At 36.2% G+C, this 22,052-nt stretch overlaps 1 protein-coding gene across 4 annotated transcripts; it reads left to right on the plus strand.

Moving 5' to 3' along the window:
- The first annotated feature begins 6,495 nt into the window (after positions 1 to 6,495).
- Positions 6,496 to 20,932, plus strand: egfl6 (EGF-like-domain, multiple 6). 4 transcript variants are annotated; one of them, XM_028436412.1, is made up of 14 exons: positions 6,496 to 6,624; positions 6,694 to 6,860; positions 9,249 to 9,355; positions 9,619 to 9,711; positions 11,412 to 11,531; positions 11,628 to 11,747; positions 12,917 to 13,051; positions 13,145 to 13,267; positions 14,067 to 14,129; positions 14,593 to 14,838; positions 17,541 to 17,609; positions 17,697 to 17,792; positions 17,861 to 18,123; positions 20,162 to 20,932. In XM_028436412.1, exons 2-14 carry the CDS (start codon positions 6,787 to 6,789, stop codon positions 20,267 to 20,269), a joined length of 1,617 nt encoding a protein of 538 aa, XP_028292213.1. In that variant the 5' UTR covers positions 6,496 to 6,624; positions 6,694 to 6,786; the 3' UTR covers positions 20,270 to 20,932. The 4 variants fall into 4 exon arrangements, with proteins under 4 accessions (XP_028292213.1, XP_028292212.1, XP_028292214.1 ...); XM_028436411.1 differs by having other exon boundaries at positions 6,530 to 6,860; XM_028436413.1 differs by lacking the exon at positions 14,067 to 14,129 and having other exon boundaries at positions 6,530 to 6,860.
- Positions 20,933 to 22,052: the final 1,120 nt, after the last annotated feature.

Below are 22,052 nucleotides of genomic sequence, written 5' to 3' on the forward strand. Positions count from 1 at the left end.
CATTTTTTTTAGGCAAAATGTCCCTGGGGTCAGATTGACCCCAAGGGTAAAGTGTGTTAGTAATAGTATAGTAGTATAATAGGAGGGTTGAGAAAACCCAATTACAGGGAAATACAGCAGTAAACCTATTATGGCACTTGTTTTTTTGACTATTTACTTGATTATATGCTCTTAAACTTATATATTTTATTTATTTTACTACTGTGAAACACTTTAATTGTGATTATTGTCTGTGAAAAGCACTATACAAATACATTTTTACCGACTCACTCACTTACTTTTTTGAAATCAAGTGTGATTGTCTTTCATTTTGATGCAGAGGTCGGGTTTTTAATGTTGGTACTGAGAAATCAACAGAAAAATGGTCAACCAGCATTGATCGCAGCACGTAGAAATCAAACTGAGAACTGCCATAATCTTTTGTCGTTTCAGCGCACATCACAGGTGCTCGTTTTTCACAAAGTCAGAGCACAGAAGTTTCAAAGGTGTGTCACAGGATGTGGTTTTAACAGATTCATTTCAGAAGCACGGCCTCTCAGTAAAAACTAGTAATAAAAGGATCCGCTGGCTTTTAAAATGAAATCTAGAAATCTGCTGACTCACGTCCTTTTTTTTTTTTTTTTTTTTTGCTGACTTTGTAAATCCTGCTTGTAAAATCGGTCAGTAGATATAAACGGTCATATTATTAATAAAAATCTCCACTTCCACACGTGTTTGGCCCCTGTGAATAGTCGATGCCTGGATGCGTGTGCAGACACAGTACAGTATAGTGCAATGATGTCATCAGTATGTTATCCGTACATTAACTTTATACATTGCGTGCCACAGCGTAAAATTATGCTAAAGAACATCATGTGCTGCTCACTGAGGCTTGTTGAAACTAGTATGAAACTTGTGCATCCTAGGTTTTAGGGCTTTGTTTAATTCTGCACACTGCTAATGTGCAGCTATCATCATTATCATCAAGAATAACATTAAACATGCTAAAGATTACATTATCAAAGATTACAAACCAATAATAAGCCTTGGGCTCAAAATCATTTGATTTTCCTGCAACTTTTAACATGGTTGCAAGATTTAAAAAAAAGGCTCATGTGCTCAGGTTTTTGACAAATAAATGTACACACATTTAAAAAAAAATGCATCAATTCAAACTTATAGTTAGGATGCTACTAAAATCCTTGAATAATGGGACTACACAATGGATCAAATGTGTGTATTTTTGTAAATCTTTGCACCTAAGAATGGTCTGTAAGACTAAGCAAGGCATTTTTTGTTGTTTTTTTAAAACCATACTTCCGACTTCCCCATTTCTCTCTTCCTTTGGTTGTTGGTCATTTCCACCTCAAGCTGTGCAGAGGCATTTTATTCTTCAGTTTATGAAATTCAACCTTAAAGTTATTCTTAGAAATATGAGACTCAGTGGCCAAAACTTTCACGTGGTGAAATATTCACTCTTTACAGTCCGTTGTGTGTTTCATTTTACCTTGAAACAGGAAATGAATGGAGATTATTTTCATTGCACGGTCAGTAGAGATAATCTTAAATAAGAGTTCATAAACATACTTTAAAGCCTTTAATCCATACAAATGTGCATGAACATTATTGCTCCTGTGCATGGACGGCAGGAAATCAAAGCCATGCTGCAACATGTCCACCTCTCAGCGCACTATGGATTTATTGGCTTCATACTTTTGCAACAATATTGTGGTATTTTTTCTCAGCAAGCAAATACACAGATAGGTTTTTACACAAGATGTACACAAGTGATCACATACAGTAATTGCAGACATCACTACTAAATACAGGAGAACCTGATTAACTTAAAGCAGATGTTCTCAACTGGTTTCTTCAAAATAAAACAAAGTTTTTTTGGGTTTTTTTTTTTTTTTTTGCTTTATTTTGACAAGACAAAAATCCTGCCACCCACTAAAAAAATAATTATATATATATATATATTTATATATCTTAAGAAATTTGGCAATGGAGCTTGCAAAACGTGTGTTATAGTTTTATAATGCTATAAATCGATTGATGAGCACTGCCCTGTTTTTAAAAAAAAGTTTATATGTCCCACAGAAAAAAATTAAATAACTTACTTTATTTATTTCCAGTAAGAAGGGGATGAAATAAATAAATATTAATAAACGTAGTGATGTTTGGCCTTTCCTAAAAATAAAAATAAATAAATCTCAAGTTAGAAAAACAAAACAAAACAAAAACTGCAAACTATTTGCAAACAGAGACCTCTGGTGAGAAAAGAATGACACTGCACCTCGTATAATAGGTTAGCAGAATAAAAGTAATCATTGGCATTTATATTGCTTGTAAGAAAATTGTTTTCAAAGCTGACAATAAAATATGTAACAAGATAAAGCTGTTAATGAGTAAATCGGTTAGTCATGGCAAAACAAAAATATGACTATATAATACAATATAATATACATGTTTCACACATACATATTGCATTAAGATTAAGATAATTTTTTGATATTAAACAGCCTGATGACATTAACATGCCAGTGATATCTCTTTTTTGCATCTGGTAATGATTAAACAGTGAACTGCATTGCTTTTTAGTTTTTATGCTTTTTTTTCAAAATTAAAAAAACATTGCATAGTAATGTAAATAAAACTGCTAGACAATTGTCCTTTCTTTACTGCCGCATTGCAAGTATTGTGTATATTTTATTTTCAAAAATAGCTCTTTAATATGACGGATTGAATAATGGTTCTGTTTATTTACATGGACAGACGTTGGTTGCTATGTGTTGTTAGTCTCGAGTAACATGTTGGCAAAGTCATATCCTGTCTCGTGTGTATTTCTCTGGCTGTTGCATTAAGCAATGCTGCCTAAATGTATAACAGGCCTGTGCAACATGCTTGAGAGTCAGATTTCAGGCTGGAGATGCAAGTCGTACATGTACCTAGAAACAGCCTCTTAAAGAAATGATTACAGTATCTTTGAATAATTGCTTGGATAGTATTGTTTCCTCAATCCTACGATCAACTTTATTAACAAAATTGAATGATCTCTGACTTCTTATCTGTTCCTTATTTTTCACCCCAATGGTAATCTGCAAATTATGGTTGTCATGACACCTGATTACACAATGTTTTTAATCACACTAGATTTAAAGGGCACCTTTACTACTTATATTTACATCAATCGTTTATTTTTTATTATTATTATTTTTTAATGTATTTCCATTAAACAAAAGACGTTCCAGTTCATTAAGGAAAAAAACCTTAAAAATACTTTTGCGAACAATATTATTCCTTAAAATACAACTGATTGGGGCCAGATGTGATAAATACTGTTAATTCCCTGAAAGTGTTTAGCATTATCTCCTATTGTATACATTCTTTAACTTGTGTTATTATTTTGCACATTTTCATTGATATTGTCGGGGGTTTGGAGCTCAAGCATGTTTGCATATGCCTCAGGTCCCTGTAATTTGATATTGCATTGGTTCTTGGGTGACAGTCCCTTGGAATCCTAAAGAAAAGACTTTTTTGACTATTTTCATTGGCCCATAACTGCATGTGGTCATGCAAGGAAAAAATTGGATTTCTGTTTTAATTCATAGTATAAAGATTACTCTTTCTTGGGATATAACACAATTTTTCTTTATGTGATTTATTGATTTTTATTTTGGACCCCAACTTTGGGTTATTTCATCATTTGCAAATATTGAAAATCCATTACATTAGGCCATTGTAGCGTATTGCCTCTGTGTCAGTTTCCTATGTGATGTAGTTCCTGAGATATTGGAAGCTGAAAATGGAAAAAAAAAAAAAAAAAAAACGCACGAAAATCGAAACACAGACCCTTATCTCAACAAGTATTCTTCTGATCAAACAAACTATTTGCAGTGTACCTGTTGAATAATCACAATTGGTAAAAATAAATAAAATCTGATTTTTTTTTGAGTCCGAAGTGTGTGGGCCATTTGTTGAAATGTCGTGGAATGACCCTATAGTGATTCCCAGGAAGAAAATTCCACCAAAGATATCTGCACCTGCTGATAAAAAAAAAACACAATTTTTGCCACACTACCAGTCAGTGAAGGAGGTCCAGTGCATAAGGAGAAGTTTTTTGACCAACGTTAGCTGACTAAAACATCAGTATTGTCCACCATCATTAGAAGATTGGAATTAAAGTCCCTTTTAACTTAAATACTGGTGCGCAATTAAGTATTTGATAAGGCAATTTGGAAACGGTGATTGTGACAATTAAACAACATTAATGCACGATCTCTTCGAGGACTAGAGAAACTGTCACATTAATGAATGTATTGTTTTGAACGTAGCAACACAATTCCCTTTTTTTTTTTTTTTAAGTGCTTCTTGGAATGGATTTCAAACTGATGTATTTTAATAAGAAGTTATTTCCTGCTCCAGATTTAGAGTTGAGTTTGGTTATAAGCTCTGGGTTTTATAGTTCCTGTTAAGTTAGGGTTAGTCTTTTTATTCAGGTTTAAGGTTAAGGATTTGGCGGTTAGGTTTAGGCTAGGGTGACCAGACGTACAGATTTACCCGGGAACGTCCCGGTTTTCAGAATTACGTCCCGTGTCCCGGCCGATTTCCCCCAAGTCATTTATTTGTCCTGGTTTTTCACTAGTTCAGTCCCGTTTTGTCCCGTTTAAAGTGAAGTCTGGTCGGTTGCCGCTGACGGAAAAGACCCTGAAAGCGCATTTCGCTTAAAAACGTGATCTCTGTGGACTGTAAGCTGTCAATCACAGCAGTTGCTATTGTAGTGCTTGCATTATGAACCAATTAAAAAGCTCAAAAGTCTTTTACGCATTTGCAACTCGATGCTGATTGGTCGATGGCATTGACAATATCACTTTCTTCTTCAACATGCTAAAAAGAAAAAATGTTTTTTTTTTTTTTGCTTTTTCTTTTACAGATGGCCGCTTTAAATTTGGTTTAGCCGTTGCAATAATACATTTCATCCAAAAGGAAGAAAAATGTAATTGTAAGTAATTTAAGTGACCTTTTTTCATTACAAATAAAAGCATATGCAAACAGTTTATTTTGAAAATCTGTTGTGTTCTTTGGTTAAATTACTGTCCCGGTGTCACGTACTGAGTTTACCTCCGTACTGAGATTATAACCCTAACCATAACCTAATCCAATAAACAAATAAACACGTGTCCGTTCACTTTGAAAACAAAAATAAACAAAAATGAATTATTTTTTTACTAATTTTTTTTTTTTGGTAGTGCGCATGTGCACGCTTGCGCATAAACAATCTCAGTACGACGTGCACTCAATACATGACACCGTGTCACGTACTGAGATTGTATCTGAGCATGCGCACTACCGTAAAATTAATTTTTGCTACTTCCACTGCGCTAAGATTGTTCACTCAATTCCAAAGTAAATGTTCAAAGTAAAATCTGGGCATAGAATGCACTTCACTGACAAATAACTTGCTGAAATATTTAAAAAACATTATTACACTTCTTAATACACAATATCAACGTGAATTACAACTAAGATATCGTATCAAATAAACTGAATAAATAAATAAAAATAAATAGTAATCTCAGTATGACAATTTGCGCATGGCAATCCCAGTACGTGACTGCTGTGTACTGACATTGTCTTACAATCTCAGTACGGTTACAAACTCAGTACATGACACCGGTTTTGAGTTTTAAAAAATCTGGTCACCCTAGTTTAGGCTTTAAGACTGACTTTTATACTTAGTCCTCTTCTGTAAACATTCTCAAACTGTCCTCTTACCTATTTTTTTTTTTCTTTTTTGCAACAGCCCTATTTATCCGTTTATCTGATGTAGGAGTCATTACCAATCATGTCTGTCTAAGTCATTCTCTTCAGCCTCAGCCTCTTCAACTCCGTGCCCTTAAGATCAGCTTCCTGTCTGTCAGACAGAGCCAAAGACCACACTAGCCCTCACCTCCAATCTATAATCCCTTTCCTTCAGTCTTATGGTGCCTCTCTGCTGTCACCACATCACCCATGAAACTCGATCCACATCACCCTGCCTGCACTCTCTTTTTCACCTCTTTCACGCCCTGTCCAAGAAACAAAACTAATCCTAAAGCTTCCGCAGAAATACAACCTTCTTACTTTCATGTCAGAAGACAATCCGCACCAGATGTTAGAGTTGACTTTGAAAGTGTGCAAACTCATTTACCCACTTTTATGGCTGAACTTGGAATAAACATGTGTGAAAGAGCTGAGTTTTTATGTGCTACCTGTGAAGAAGACATCAAAGCGAGCTACAGCTGCTAATGACAGGCCTGTGCACGCCTGACTTCCATAATTAGCCAATAGGGCCAATTATCTTAAGAAAAAAGAAAGCAGAGGAAACCCATCAAACAACCGAACATGGATAGTTTGTCTCAATAAAAAAAAAAAAAAACACATCAATAGGTTTGCCTGTAACCTCCCCTGCCAAAAAAAGGGAAAGAAATCCTAGTCCCCACCCTCCTCCTCCTCCTCAAAGACCCACTCCTTCTTCCAGAAGTCACCTCCTGACTCTTAGCGCAGTGTCATTTCACCGTGTGTCAACCCACCTCTGGATGTTCAGAGAAGCAAATGATGGTCCTATAAGATATTAGCTGCAGCTCTGAAAGGACAGAGCAGAGGGTAATTCCCCAAGACGACTGCATGCGTGGTTGGGAATACTTTGAAATCCAGCGTGCTTTGTGTGTAAAGCCTCCACAGAAACCTGCACCGCTCCAAGCAGTTTCATCAACACAAGCTTCCTGGAGGAATAGTCTGAATTTTTCTGCAACTCTGTGATTAGCCATGCAGCCATTCACTGTGGTTGGTGCTCTTCTTCTCCTGCTTCACATCTCATCTTTCTGCACTGAAGCCATCAGGTAAGCCTGTGAAGTTAAGCCACAGGGCATGAGGGTGGAAGTAAAAGCCTGACTTGGATATTTACACTTTTAAGTGTGCAAAAACTTTGCAAAGAGGATTTGTGTGAGCGATAATAAAGTTCCTGCCACACTGACTGCACAGAGACCAAAAGACAATTTGGTTTAAAATATCACCTATAGAGTTGGCATGTATAATCAGACCCAAGACTAAAAAGTCCTCCACGTGCCATTATTTTAAGTAGAGCTTTAAAATGTAACATTAAGCTGATTTATGGGCTTCAAACATTTACTGGGAAAGCTGTCGTTTCCATGGTATGTTTAGTATATACTCCTCTGACCTGTAGAAGACGCGTGACGGCTAAATGTGGCGCAGCAACTGTTAATAACTTCAAAGCACCTGTTACTGTGAGGAGCCCCTCTCCTGTGGGCTATTCTGGTTATTTTCAATCAAGTCTCAAATTCCTCCAGTCCTGCTGGTGCCACAGCTGCTCTTATGGGACGCACAGCTTGGTCAAAGACAAACACTGGACATGTTGGAGTCAAAGCTAAAAAGAAAGAACATGTCGTGTCTTTTATAATAAATTCTGTCTATGAAGAGTTCATGGATTCTTCTTAAAAACACCAGATTTGAAACTCCCAGATCTCATCCAACTCCAAACTGTCCAAATGATTTATAAAGCGAGTAAAGGTGCACGACCAAAAGGGTTGCAGAAAAGACTTTTTAGGGAGAGAAGGGGAATATAATTTAAGAGGAAAACTACATTTCAAGAACAACACTGAAAAAGATGAGTATAACAATAGCAAGGGTTAAATTATGGAACTGCCTAAGGGATGAAATAAAACAAAGGACCGCTTTAAAAACATTTTTAAATCATACATCGTTAGTAAGTATAAGAAAGAAGAGCAATTATATATACAGTATGTATATAATGGTATAAAATATTAATACTTAAACATAAAAGGTTATATTTGATTAAATTTGTGTCGAAAAAATGAAATAGTATAATAATATGTACATGTCATATACATTCACGTGTATATGACATATGTTTGATGTGAATATATAAACTGTATATATAAAACTTGTGCAAAACATATATTGAATGTATATTGTGAAAATAGTAATAAACCTATACCCTTTCGGCTGAAGAATTGGACAATGAGTGTTTTGTATTTTTTGTTAATTTGTGAAGACCAGCCGAAATTCTAATTCAAAATTTGCAAAAGCAGATACGATCCTCTCCTTTCCAAAGTTATCTGCTTTTGCAAAAGAACTATTCATATGTTTCAGCTTTTTATATATACATGTATATATATCAATGCAAAACCAATGAAAAATATTCACCCATTCTTAACTTCAGCATCATATAAAGAGCATCCAATTTGGCTCGCAGGAGAAAGTAAAAATGACAGAAACCATGAATCAGTGTGTGAATGAAACTCAATATTTGCAAGGTCTCAGTTTTCCCAGTGCTAATGTTACATGATTTCAGTCATTTTTAGTGTCAAACTGTTGAAAAAAAAACTCAAAATTCTTAAAAAAAATCCTGCAACTTTCCTCAAATCATTACATGATTTTTCCGTTAATTGAATAGAAATCGGTCACAGTATCTAGGAAATTTAAAGTGAAGACCCAGCTGTGGCTGATATCTATCACTTATTACTTGGATATTGTTGGTTCCTTACATATTTAGTATTTTATGTATACGTAGAAGTGCAAACGAATGCACAATAATGTTGAAATTACTAATTTTCCCGCATAAAATCTTTGGCCCTTAGCTGCTCCGTATTTGGCCCCTGAACTAAAATGAGTGACACCCCTGTGTAAAAGCCTACACACACACACATTCACATTAACAGTTCATTCAGAGACTTTTGGATAGTTAGAAGCAATCAAAATACCTACAAGAAACCCATTAAATCACATCCTAAAACGTTTGCAAAGTCATCTTAAGGTACAATTGTGGCTATTTTGAGAGCGATGAGACTTGTTTTTCCAAATCCAGGGTAACCTTACAGTAGATAATCATCTGACTTAAGCAATGTCCACCAAAGAACACTTTGAATTTGAGAAATAACATTTTATATGGCCATGTCTGATGTCTAAGAGTGTTTTTCCATGTGTAACCAACATCCTGTCAGATGAGATGTCTGTTGCTCTACTGTGAACTCCGCAAAGGAAAATGTGTGGCCTCAGAATAAATGTGAATTCTCATAAATCTGTCTATTCTTTTTTTTTTTTTTTTTTTGCTGTATTTTATTATTTATTTATTTTTTTACTGACAGGGAGAATGTTCTTTGCCTTATCTGGACTCGTGTCACAGGGCGACCATAACTATTGCTAAGTAAGACAAATTATACATTTTACTTCTGTACTCATCCACAAAGGCACCACAGACAAGTCCCTACTGGAAACCAACCAGGTGTGTGTCGCTATGGCAGGAGACTGGAGTGCTGCTACGGCTGGAGGAAAAACAGCAAAGGGCAATGTGAGGGTAAGAAAAATAGAACAGTTCCATATGTTTCAAATGTGGTTTAAGAGGTTTCTTTTTTAAAGAGAAAGTTGGACTTTTTTTTTTTTTTTTTTTTAAATGTTAACTATTTTCCAAACCTAATCTGTTTTCAGGAAAAAAAAAAAAAAAAAAAAAAAAAAAAAAGATATAATAAAACCTTGCCTTCATAATAGAAGTGTGCGGTTTAACAAAATCCATCTTTCTTCACCACTACTGCTTCTTCTTCATGTTGAATGTTTTACCAGCTCAGTGTGAACATGGGTGCAAGCATGGAGAATGCGTTGGCCCCAGCAAATGCAAGTGTTTCCCCGGATACTCCGGAAAGACATGTAACCAAGGTGGGTAATAGAAGCCACTGTATGTGGTTAGAAGAAAATGGTCAGACTAGGATAATGCAATTTCCAGCTATACTTTAAAACTTCAAAGCATTTCTGTGTTTTAATAATTTTGTGTTGCTGATGGAAACAAAATGGAATCAAACACATGGAACACTTTAAAGTTTTATACATAAGGCTGACAATACTGTCACTATCATTAATAAGGTGTCATGAAGGCTGTCGTTAAAGTGTCGTTCACTAAACTATGACACCTTTGGAGCTATGTTGGCATTTTTTGGGTTAGGTGGAGGATCTCGTGGGGTTTGGTATTTTCTATGGTTTAGTTGTCTCATGAATTAAGTTATAGGCCAAGTTTCTTTAGGTTTAGGGACAGGTGCCCCTGGTGGTTAGGGTTAAGATTGGGATTATGGTTAGGAGTACAAAAAAAAAAATGGGAAATTTAATAGTTTACGTGTTCCATAGTTAGTTTCTTTAGATTTAGGGCCAGGCTTGGAATCATGGTTAAAGCTGATATCCGGTGTTTCTGAGAAATGTCTCGATGTCCCGCCCTCAACAGCTTTACTTCCTCCCACTGCCTCTCCCAATCTACCAGAAGCCACACCCCTCTACTTTTCTGCACACGGAACATAACAGGGTTGCATTGATATAGGTTTATGGGTCAGGTAAGAACCAAAATCATATTCACCTGTTTGTTGTTGTGACGCGTGGCCTTGTTTCAGTGTACGGTTCGGCATTCACTTGATTGACAGTCTCAAAAACAGGAAGTCAAAGCCTATTGGCTGGGCGCACATGGCGATCGTTTCCATTTGTAGAGGGGTCTATAGGACGAAGGAGGGACTTATATACATTAATGTATATGGATGACAACTGGCAGTAGATCATTGTAAAAGACTAGTTAGGTATTTTAATCGCATTTCAAAATAATCATACATAGACAGATTTCTCAGAAACTCCAGATATCAGGTTTAAGAGTATAAGAAAGGGGAGATTTTATAGTGGGTGTTGTCATGACCCAGCTTGAAAGGTCACAACAAGAAATGGAGACAAAACCATGGCAAACATTTCAAAGAATCTTTATTATTTAATTAAGCAAAATCAAATAAACCCAATTAGACCGAATTCCAACAAAGTAGTAGATATTTACATCATAGAGTGTGTATATCAGTAGAGTTAAAACATGAGTTAAGATAATGTGAGTGTTGTGAGGCGTAAAACAAAGCTAAAAACCTAATCTAACCCACCATATCTAAGTCAAACCAAGGTGCATATATACTGTACCTGTGTGGAGGAGAGAGAGAGAGAGAGTGAAGGATTCTGGGTGCTTTAGTAACATTAGCACACTGGGCCCAGGTGTGTGACATTACCTAATCAGCAGACTGCAACAATGAGCAATCAGCACATGACTCCATGGGTATCACACTGTATATAAAAAAACATTTAACTTTAAGTGTTTTACAATTAAAGTCGTGGGTCTAGTCATTTTGGTATTTAAATTATTTTTATATGTATTCAATTCTGTGTTTTTAGTTCCCTAGGGTAAAAGTTATAGGGTTAAGGGTTAGGGTAACAGACGACACTTAATGACAGTCTTCATGACAACTTATTCATGCTAATGGCAGGTGTCATGTCATAATAATGACAGCGCAATGTCAGCATTTATGTATAAAACCCCAAGGAAAGTGTTACTACTTCCTGTCTAGATCTGAACGAGTGCGGCCTGAAACCTCGTCCCTGTCAGCATCGCTGCATGAACACGTTTGGTAGTTACAAGTGCTACTGTCTCAATGGATACACCTTAATGCCAGATGGATCCTGTGCAAGTAAGTGCTACTGATATTTAAAAGCACACGCTACAGCGTTCAGTGTGCATTGTTTAGGATGAAGTGTATGTTTTTTTTTGTTTACTTTGCGTGCAGATTCGAGGACGTGCTCTCTTGCTCACTGTCAGTATGGATGTGAGGAAGTAGAGGGGGAGATCAAATGCCTGTGCCCATCTGCAGGCCTCCAGCTGGGACAAGATGAGAGAACATGCGTGGGTGAGTATAGCTTTCATCACACAAACACAGAAAATGGAGAATACGAGTCACATTTTTTCTTTTTTCTTTAAAAACAAACAATAAATATCTTTGTATAAATTATTATTTTAAAATATATATATTTATTCAGTATGGGCCCTATTCTCCCATGTGTGATACGTGCGTAACTGATGCACATAAAAAAACAAGAACGGAGAATAGGGCCCATTGTGTTTTTAACCATTTGTTCATTGGAGAACTATTTGATGGAAGAATTATATGAAATTTCATTAGTAATTTGAATATAAACTGATTTTTCTTCTAAAAATGGGCAAAAAACCCCTAAATAAACATATGTTCTAAGTTAATGAATGATAATGAAAACAGGGCTGGATGTAGAATATCTAATCTGCTGCAGATGTGTTTAGAAATGAACTGGCTACAGGCCCAGACACATGTTTAAATATGCGATAGTGATATCATACAGATCTTACTGTTTATACATCCTCCTGGATGATTTCTATGGTTTTCACAAAAACATGAGCAGTCAGTTTGACACACATGCTGATGTGTCGTATGCTAGGCAACACTAAATACATCCATTAGCAACATTGGGAAAGTGGGAGTGAGAAACCAATATGGAGTTGGGGTAATGATGATGCTGGTATATTTAAATATGTCTCTTTATGCTCAATGAAAATGCACTGAAGGCCAGAACACACGTTGGTGCCAGGGAATGCAGAGCAAAGGGAACTATTGAGTCTAGAATATTCAAAAAGTTACCACAAAACAAAAATAAGGAAAAGCAATAGAAGCTATTATGTGGTAAGACATTAGAAACTCAAGAGTTTAGCCGATAGCAAGGCCTGAATGTGGGTTTATAATGTACCAATTCTGTGAAATGTATCATGGAAATGTACAGTCAAGATAAGATGAGATGAGATGAGATGAGACATGTCTGCACCAGTATGAACAATGGTTAAACACGATTTATGACTCTGTATTTATACAGTATTATAGCATGGTAAAGGTATGCCACTTCTACTTGCATAACATAATGATTGCACAACAACACAGACGACAGTGTAAAGAGCACACCAAGGCTCTCAAAGGTTAGAATTTTAATAATAATGTAAAAATAAAATAATAATTCGAGAAAAATCTAATAAACTACATGATTTTTCATTCAGATATCGATGAGTGCGTAACTGGAAAGAACCTCTGCCCCCACAACAGACAATGTGTGAACACTTTTGGCAGCTACTTCTGCAAATGCCAGAATGGCTACGATTTAAAATATGTTGACGGCAAATATGACTGTGTGGGTAAGGTATACTCCTGTTTATTGGTTTTAGATTTTTGGTTGTCTTTTGTGACTTGAGCATGCGTATAAAAAGGACTCTCTCACTCTTTTCTAGATCTTGATGAGTGTTCCACAGGCACCCACAAATGCAGCCATCACGCTGTGTGTGTGAACACACAGGGATCCTATAAGTGCAAGTGCAAGCCCGGCTTCAGAGGCAATGGCTTTGAATGTTCTGGTGAGACCCGAGCTCTAATGTGTTTAACAATAGATTAAGTTGAGTTTGCATCAGACATGGACAACTGGTGGTCTACTTTAGTACAGCCCCCGATAAAAACTAATATATACACTTAAATAAACAAATTAACTCTCAAAACACAAACAATGACTACACAAACACACAATAACAGAACAATATACACAAAGATAATTGAAATACACAAAAATGGCCACGAAAAAATACAAAATTACACAGAAATACACAAAAAGGATAACAAAATACACAAAACAACTCCAAAAAAATCAGAAACACACACAAAACACCAACAAAAATACAGAAAATGACTCCAGAAAACATACAAACTTACAGAACAATAAAGAAAACACCATAAATGGAGAGGAAAGTATACAGTTTGACTCCAAAAACACACTAACACAAAACCCTTTTATCCTTCCTGTATTAATGCTCAAATTGGTTTTTATTTTAATTGCTGACGTGAATGTTGATAATGTGGCCCTCGGATCAGATCAATCTCTGACCTCCTGCCAACACTGGTTTCCGGCATTTAGACCTCAATCCTCCTTACAGATGTTAACATGAGAGAAGCAGAGATTGGAAACACACTTGTGTAAATATGCTACTGCAAAGTAATCAACCATCTGCAGAAGTCCAGAAAAAATCTACTTTATCTCATAGAACCAGGCCTAGAACAAACAGGTGAAACACTACAGTCGCCAAAAAGTTTGAAAGGTAACAACAAAAAAAAAAACCAGCTCAGATGTTACAGAGTAAATGAAGATGTCTTTATGTTCTGTAGTCAAGCCTTTTTATCAGAGGTCATGGGATGGAGACAAAGGCAGTGCAGATTATTCCATCAACGGTGAGATTGTGCATAATCTTCGCCGTCACTGTTCACACGCTGGCCTGTAACCCCATTCATTTCCCCTTCCTGTGGTCTAGTGTTAGGAATGTGTTAACTCCGTGTCTTGTTCATGCACAGCACCCACCGTCGGATATGAGACCTGGACTCTTTTAGCATGAGCTTACACATAGAGACCCTATACGAGCAACGCTTCTATACTCTATACTTGCTTACCAATGAATGCTGTAGTTGTGCCTTTTCTGCATGTTGTTGGATAGTCCTCCTGTAGCATGTTTATATACGTCAGAGCTTTGCTCCTGCTGAAAAGGCAATCATCTAGTTTATAAAATTGTAAGTCACTGCAACAAAAAAAAAAAATCCAGAAAAAACGCACACACACCTGCATCCTGACAAAATGCTTATTTCATTTCCTATGATTGGAGATCCAGATGTTTCAACTGTTTCCTCTTCCTTCCTACAGCCATCCCTGACTCCCAGGTGAAGCCTGGGATTCTGGGTAATAAACTGAACAGTGAGGACATCAAAAACTTCATCCCTGAACCGGCTGCCACGCCGCCCCCCAGGGTCCATCAGCAGCCTTTTGACTATGAAGGTGAGGTCTACATTGGCAGTGAGACTGGGGGACGACGAGGGGAGGAATTTCCTGAGGAAGAGGAGGATGAGGGAGAGGAAGACAACCAGCTTAATCCAAGAGGGGATGTTTTCAGTAAGTTTTTCTACTCTCTAGTGGCCGTCTCTTAATCTTCTGGATTCGGTGTGGTCTGTAGTAGACGCAGTCAGTTTGATCCCTAACCCTAACCCTAAATCAACTTTCTTTTTTTTTTTTTTAAACTGGGATTTATCAACTGGAAACTTAATTTACCATTAAATATTTACATTAGGCACAGTTAGTGTTTAACCCTCCTATTATCCTCAAATATTACTAACACATTTTACTCTTAGGGTCAATTTGCCTCCAGAAAACCATGTTTTTGTGTCCCGTTGATAATGAACACTTAACCTGTTCTCTATAGCGCCACCATCAGGTCAATATTGTCAATTAGAATTAATTTATCTTCAATAGTTTTCATCCGAATTTTCTCAAATTTGACTGACAACACTGATGATCATGGGTTACACACAGACAAGACAATTGACCCCAGGGGGACACCCATATTGTGCAATATGCATTCAGCACACTGACAAAGATATCATCATGATTAGTTCATGCTTAATCAAATATACCCATCAAATTAGGAAAAGTCGTGAAATATGAAGCAAAACTATTATTTTTTGAATGATAAACATTGAATGGGATCAAATTGACCCCAAGGATAAGAGGAGGGTTAATCACGTCCTCCCTGCGTTCACTTAATGACACAACTTTGTCTTTCCTAGTGAAGTCTGCGCATTTTAATGTATGTCCATCAAACTCCCATCTGTAAACTCCCATATACTCATTTTAATCTTCATGGTAACAAACAAGTGTTTGTAGAATCCCAAATAACAAGAGGAAACAAGTCCTAAGACATCCATCACCTCCAGGGAGGGATTTTACTCTGTTGGCATGTGGGAGCCTAAGGATAGACGAAGCCATCCTGTGCCTTCTTCCCACCTCTGTAGAACAGGGTGAGGGGCTAGGGTGGAGGTTATACAGCCTCCAAGCCTTTTATTATGTTTCCCCTAAAACAGCTGTTGTGCAAACAGACTTAACTTCTTGAAGGAAAGCCTGTCATCACCACTCTAGACCTTTCTAACATCAACCCACTTTGGCTCAGCAGGTTCAATAACCCCAGCTGTCACTTCTCTGGGATGTTGAAGCTGTTTTTCACGGGGGTGATTTGCTGCAGGAGCTCTAAGATGCCTGGGAAGGGGGGGTTACCCTAAAGTTGCACCTATATTAGCAGCCATGAGTGATGGCAAAGGCAGGTCTGAACCTGTGCAAGAAAAAAATCCCCTTTTGGCTTTGGTTTCATTTTGGAAAATCTCTTGGTTTATTGAACCTTTTCAGGGTATCTTGTGTTCTATAGAATAAAGTAACTGTAATAACGCATTTGATTTTTGCTGCTGTTACAGATAAATAAAGAAATTGCATTCATGGGGAAGCCATATACACATTTGTGATCCTCTACTGCAGTGGTTCCCAAACAGGGGTACGTGTACCCCTAGGGGTACAGGAGCACATTGCAGGGGGTACTCGGAAAGATTTAACAATTGATTTAAAAATAATCAGGAAATGTTCCTAGTTCCCTTTTTTTTTTTGGAACAAATAAATAGTACTGTCACTCAATAAAATACTATATTTTCTTATTTTCATTTTATCACAGTTCTGACAATAGGAGACAATAATTAGCTACATTTGACAAATGGGGATGTACTTACTATTGAAATAAAACCACATAAATGTTGTAGTTTAACTAAATTCCACTCATTGTTTTGAATTTGTAGATTAAGCCTTATAGAACCAATGTTTGAGAGACATTTAAGGGTTTAGGACAGGGGTCTGCAACCTGCGGCTCTGGAGCCTCATGTGGCTCTTTGACTCTTTAGCAATGGCTCCCGATAGCTTTCAAAAACTTAATAAAATAATTAATTCTTGCAGAGGGTATTGATGAATAATGACATTAAGTTCAAATAAAATTAGGATAAAAAACAATTTGTTAACCTAAAAATAAATCACATTGTGCAATAACTTGCACCTGTGGCTAACCTTAAGTTGTAATGAAATCCCTAACTAAACTAACAAAAAGACTATTCTGGAAGAAAATAGATATGTTGCAAGAAATTAAATCCATTAACTCATAAAATTATTTGACATTATTTCAACTTTATAGAATTTTATACACTGTATTGTTTGCATTGAGAAGGTTTTTTTTTCTTTTTCTTTTTTTACCCGGCTCCAGAAGGACTTTAATCCTGGTGAGATTAGGCAAAATGGCTCCTTTGAGAGTAAAGGTTGCTGACCCCTGGTTTAGGAGGACCCGCAGTTCAACAAATGAGAAAGTTACATATATATGAAGAAAAAGTTATATGAATGAATGAATGAATGAATGCACCTAATGTAATCTAATTTACATTGTATTCGATTGATTTTTATCATCACCACCACCAAAAATAATGTATTTATTTATCATAACAACAATGCATGAACAAAATAACATTGTTTTGCCTAAATTTATGGACCTGCTTTTACAATAAATAGTCGTGCAAGCGTGTCAAGACAGTTAAATGTATACATAAAACATTGATTATTGTCTAAATCAGTGAATAAGTCTGATTTCTTCAACATTTATCAATTATTTCATTATGAATTCAGAAAAAAGTGTGCAACCGTGACATTATTTTGTTTAAAAATTCATTAAAATATATTTAAAAAATGCACCATTCTCTCTAATATTCGCTGTTTTTTATTTTATTTTTCTTTGCCAGTATCAGAGGATTTTGAATCAGTGTTCGGACCATCCACGGAGGTCCAAGAAATCCCACCAGCTCAGGAAGGTAAACCAACTGGTAACTAACAATGTCACTGATATTAACTGCTATTAACGCATCACACAAACTGTGTCCCTGTTCTCCACTAAACAGAATACATCTTGGATTGCAACTTTGATCAGGGCGCATGTGAATGGGTCCAAGACCGAGCCGATGACATCGACTGGAGTGTAGCTTACCATGATCGAGGTACCAGAAGTAATATGCTGACTCACTTTTAGGAGCTGTTATTCATGTGTAGCACTGCACACTTTCAGGGGCGGAGTATTACATGGCGTTGAGTGGGCTCCTCGGGGAACAAGATGACGTTGCCAAGTTGAAGTTGCTGCTCAGCGACCGTGCTCAGCAGGGCAGCTTCTGTCTCACTTTTGACTACCGTGTGGTGGGCCATAACGTAGGGACGCTCCAGGTGTTACTGGACAACAATGCTTATCCAGTGTGGGAGCAGAGCCAGAGCAGAGACCAAAGCTGGCAGACAGAGTTCCTCACCGTGGCCTGGAAAGAGGAGGCCCCTGAGTCGGTGAGTCATTTAGTACAATATTATTAATTAATAAGCCTACATTATCAATTCTATGGGTTACAAACAAATTATTTAGAATACATCTGTGGTTAAAAGCTCTATTGCTAAAGTAGACATAGGATTATAGGAGGGAAAATGACTTTGTCAAAGTATGGCTGTGTTCAGCATCACATACTAACGTGAGTCAGAATGAGTATGTAGTGCGTTCCAATTAGATTGTATGGAAAGATTGAGTATGCGAGAAAAAAACGAGTGTATACTATATTGGGACATTAATGAAGTGGGCATTGTGGGCACACTTGTCGTACTTAACTGTCCCATGATGCATTGCATGGGACTGGCTTCAAGCATCTCTTCTTGTCTTCCATTAGTTTTTTTAACGCTGTTATAAATAGGGCTCTTGTTTTGAAGTTAACTGGAAATTTTAGCCAGTAGCACAATGGTGGGTGTGTTGATATTCTACTTGGTCACTTTCTCGCTTTAAATGCTTTCGGAACTTTCAAAGGCGATATTTAGCTTCAGGGTGCTTCAGGTTTTTGTAGTTGTACGTTCGACATGTATCTCGGGAAAATTTGAAGTGTACTTCAGTGGGAATGTCATCATACTATAGTAGAGAATATATATACTCATTGAGTTTAGTGTGTAGCACATTAGTATGCAATTTCAAACACAGCCAAAGTTTAGCGGAAAAAAAAGTCCTGCTAAAAAAATATTGTGGCTTTTTTACAATATAGCTAAATACCACCATTACCTCTAGGGCTGATTCACTCATGCATCCCTGCTACTCTTCATGAAAGCATCACCACCATTCTCAGTAAACACTCATCTCACCGCCATGGTGAAGGTACACTGACAATGTTTGCACAAGATAATTGGAAAAATGGCTCAGACTATGACTGGAAAGTGTGAATGATGGCCAAATGCTGATAAAGGACATTAAATAACAGTGCTGACTCAGACCAATCAGGCGCCTTTTGCATTACGTCTCCTTTTCCAGGGACCTTTCAATTACTCTCATGTTACTGAATATATGAGGATGGTGTCCTCACACAACAGCCACTCCACTGTATCCAGATTGAGCAGACCTGATACTTAATGGTTAACGCACTTATATTTTTGTTCTGCGTGTTTTGGTTTTGTTTTTCAGTGTCACAGTCATTTTAGTTCAGGGGCCAAATACGGACCAGTTTGATTGTAAGTGGGTCGCAGATTTTAGGCGGAAAAACAAGCAATTTCAACATTATTGTGCCCTAGTTTGCACCTCCATGTATAAATTATATAAAGCTTAGGTTCCCAAAGTGGGGTACAGGTGCCCCCATGGATACGTAAATTATCAGAGGGGGTACTTGTCGTGAATAGAAATTAAAAACAGCGTGACAACATTGGAAACTAGAATACAAATAGAGCAGCAGTTAGGAGCTTCCATGCATTGCCAAAAAATTACACATTGGCCTACAGTGCATCCGGAAAGTATTCACAGCGCCTCACTTTTCCCACGTTTTGTTATGTTACATCCTAAAACAAAATCATATTAAATTAATCTCTTTCCTCAATATTATTAGACATAATTGAAGGAAAATTGGAGGATTTTATAAAAATTGAGGGTTGGATTTGAGATTAAACATGACTGCCATTGTGTGATATAAGCATGGGAAACTATGAGCATGTATTTGGAGGGGCTGAAAGATCTATACATGAATTAGTTGGTATTTCACAATAATTCACATTGTCACATCATTTGAATCATGTGTTTTAAACTAAGGAAGCCAGTCTGATGTATGGCCAATAGTGATTTTTTTCTTTTAATTGTGGTTCAATCAGTGCTGCTTTGCAGTTGAATTAATGAAGGTTTATTTTTAACAAAAAAGAAATATTAGCAACAGCTATTTTAGTATAGGAAAAGAAAAACAAAGTAGAGCTTTTCAATGTGCCATTTATTGCAAGTTATTTATTGAAAACAAGGAGCACCATTAATTTATTTGTAAGTGCCTAAATCATGGGCTGGTACTGAGTAATACTATTACCTGTTATCTTTCAGATTATCTTTGAAGGTCAGCGTGGTAAAGGTCTGGGAGGTGAGATCGGCCTGGACAATGTCGTGTTGACTTCAGGACCCTGTCCACTGGAGACCAGTCCAGACTTTTAGGAATCACAACCTCCAAAAATACCTCTAATAAAGAGCATAAAATCCAAGCTAGATTATATTTCCATGGCGTTTAACAACACTCTTCAAAGACTCTTGGACGAAAAAAAGAAGAACATGTACAGTTCAGGCCCACGTTACTTCACCATCATGCTGCTTCATCGGTGCATCAATGTTATTGTGTTTTCATTATTGACTATATTTCTAAACGATGGAATTACCTTTGTTTTCCAGAACAGGCAGTGATGCTGAATGCTTGTGTGTTTTATCAGTATTGTGCTTTGTATTGTGACAGCGCAATGCAGAGGCTCTGACAAGTAGGTTATCTAATGTGAATTCTTGGTTGAATAAATATCACTTCTTAGACTGAAAATCTTTTTGAAGACTATTAATGTAAACACATAGACATATTAAAACTGTAAAATGGGGTGTTACGTGCATCGAAAAAATATGAATACATGTTTTTTTCCAAACACTATGTGACATTTTTCTGTTTTTTTTTTTTTTTATGATACTTTTGTATTTGCATGAAACAACTTAAAGTTTTATTGCAGGAATTTTATATGTGACGTACCTGGATAAAATAAATTTGCTGTCTATGTGTGAAAAATGAATATTAGAAGAATACCATGTTTTTCACTTCTTAAAGTTTTCTCTTTAGGTGTCCATGGGATTTCTCCAGATTTCTCAGTTACAATCAGAGGTTTTTGTATGTTAAACTAATCTCATTTAATCATTCTTTCTTTGTCTTTACTTGCATTTACCTTCACATCATTAAACCCAGGGCCTTCTTTCTGTGAAGTACAAATACCAACCACTAGACAACTGTGTTAAAGGTCTTTGGTAAATATGTGACTATCTGTCTCTGTGCAAATGATTGTTGACTTTTACACTGCAAAACTCATTGTCTTTCAGTCTATTAAGGTCATTAATTTATAATAAGTGGACATCACCATGTCTGAAAAATGTGCAAACATATTTGCAAAAGTTAAATGTCTGCTAAAGTCACTGTTTGCTGAAGTGGCTTTTTGTCCATTCTGGCTTGATGTCGCCCTCTGTTGGTGATACAGTAAGAAAACGAAAATGTACAAGATTTAAATAGTAATACTTTTTTTTTTTTTTTTCATCATTTTTAGATTAAATATTTTAAATATGTATATAACACAAGCCCACAGAAATCTACATTTCCCTTGTTTACTAGTCTGAAGGTAAACTTGTGCCTAAACTCTCAACCCTTTGTTATATAAGCTTTCTGAATATGCAGGATTAAAAAAAATAAAAATGAAACAAAAACCGTCCAGATAGTGTCAATATTATGATGGTGAATCATAATAATGTGAAGAAAGAAAAATAATAATAATAATAATAATTATTATTATTATACAGTAATAGTAAAGCTAAACTTGAAATAAACTGATGGAATTTCAAATGTATGTGTTCTAGACCTTCTCAAAATATTGTTACAGATATATATACAGATACGTCATACATTTTTAATTTTGAAAACTTAATTATCTCTCAAGCACTATTTAAATAGGATTTCAATGCTGGTGTTTTATTTTTTTGCAATCTGGGCAATATTTGCTGTCGTGGTAAGTAAATAAATATGATGTATTTTTTTTTTTTTTTTTTAATTGATCATTTTAACAGTGCATTCTAAACGTGTCAAGTACAGTATGAACAATATCTGGCCGATTTAAAGTCTGAAACTCAATATTTAAAATAAATATTTATATATATATATATATATATATATATATATATATATATTTATATATATATATAT

Source organism: Gouania willdenowi, chromosome 21 (genome assembly GCF_900634775.1).
Source record: "Gouania willdenowi chromosome 21, fGouWil2.1, whole genome shotgun sequence".
NCBI classification, from domain to species: domain Eukaryota; kingdom Metazoa; phylum Chordata; class Actinopteri; order Blenniiformes; family Gobiesocidae; genus Gouania; species Gouania willdenowi.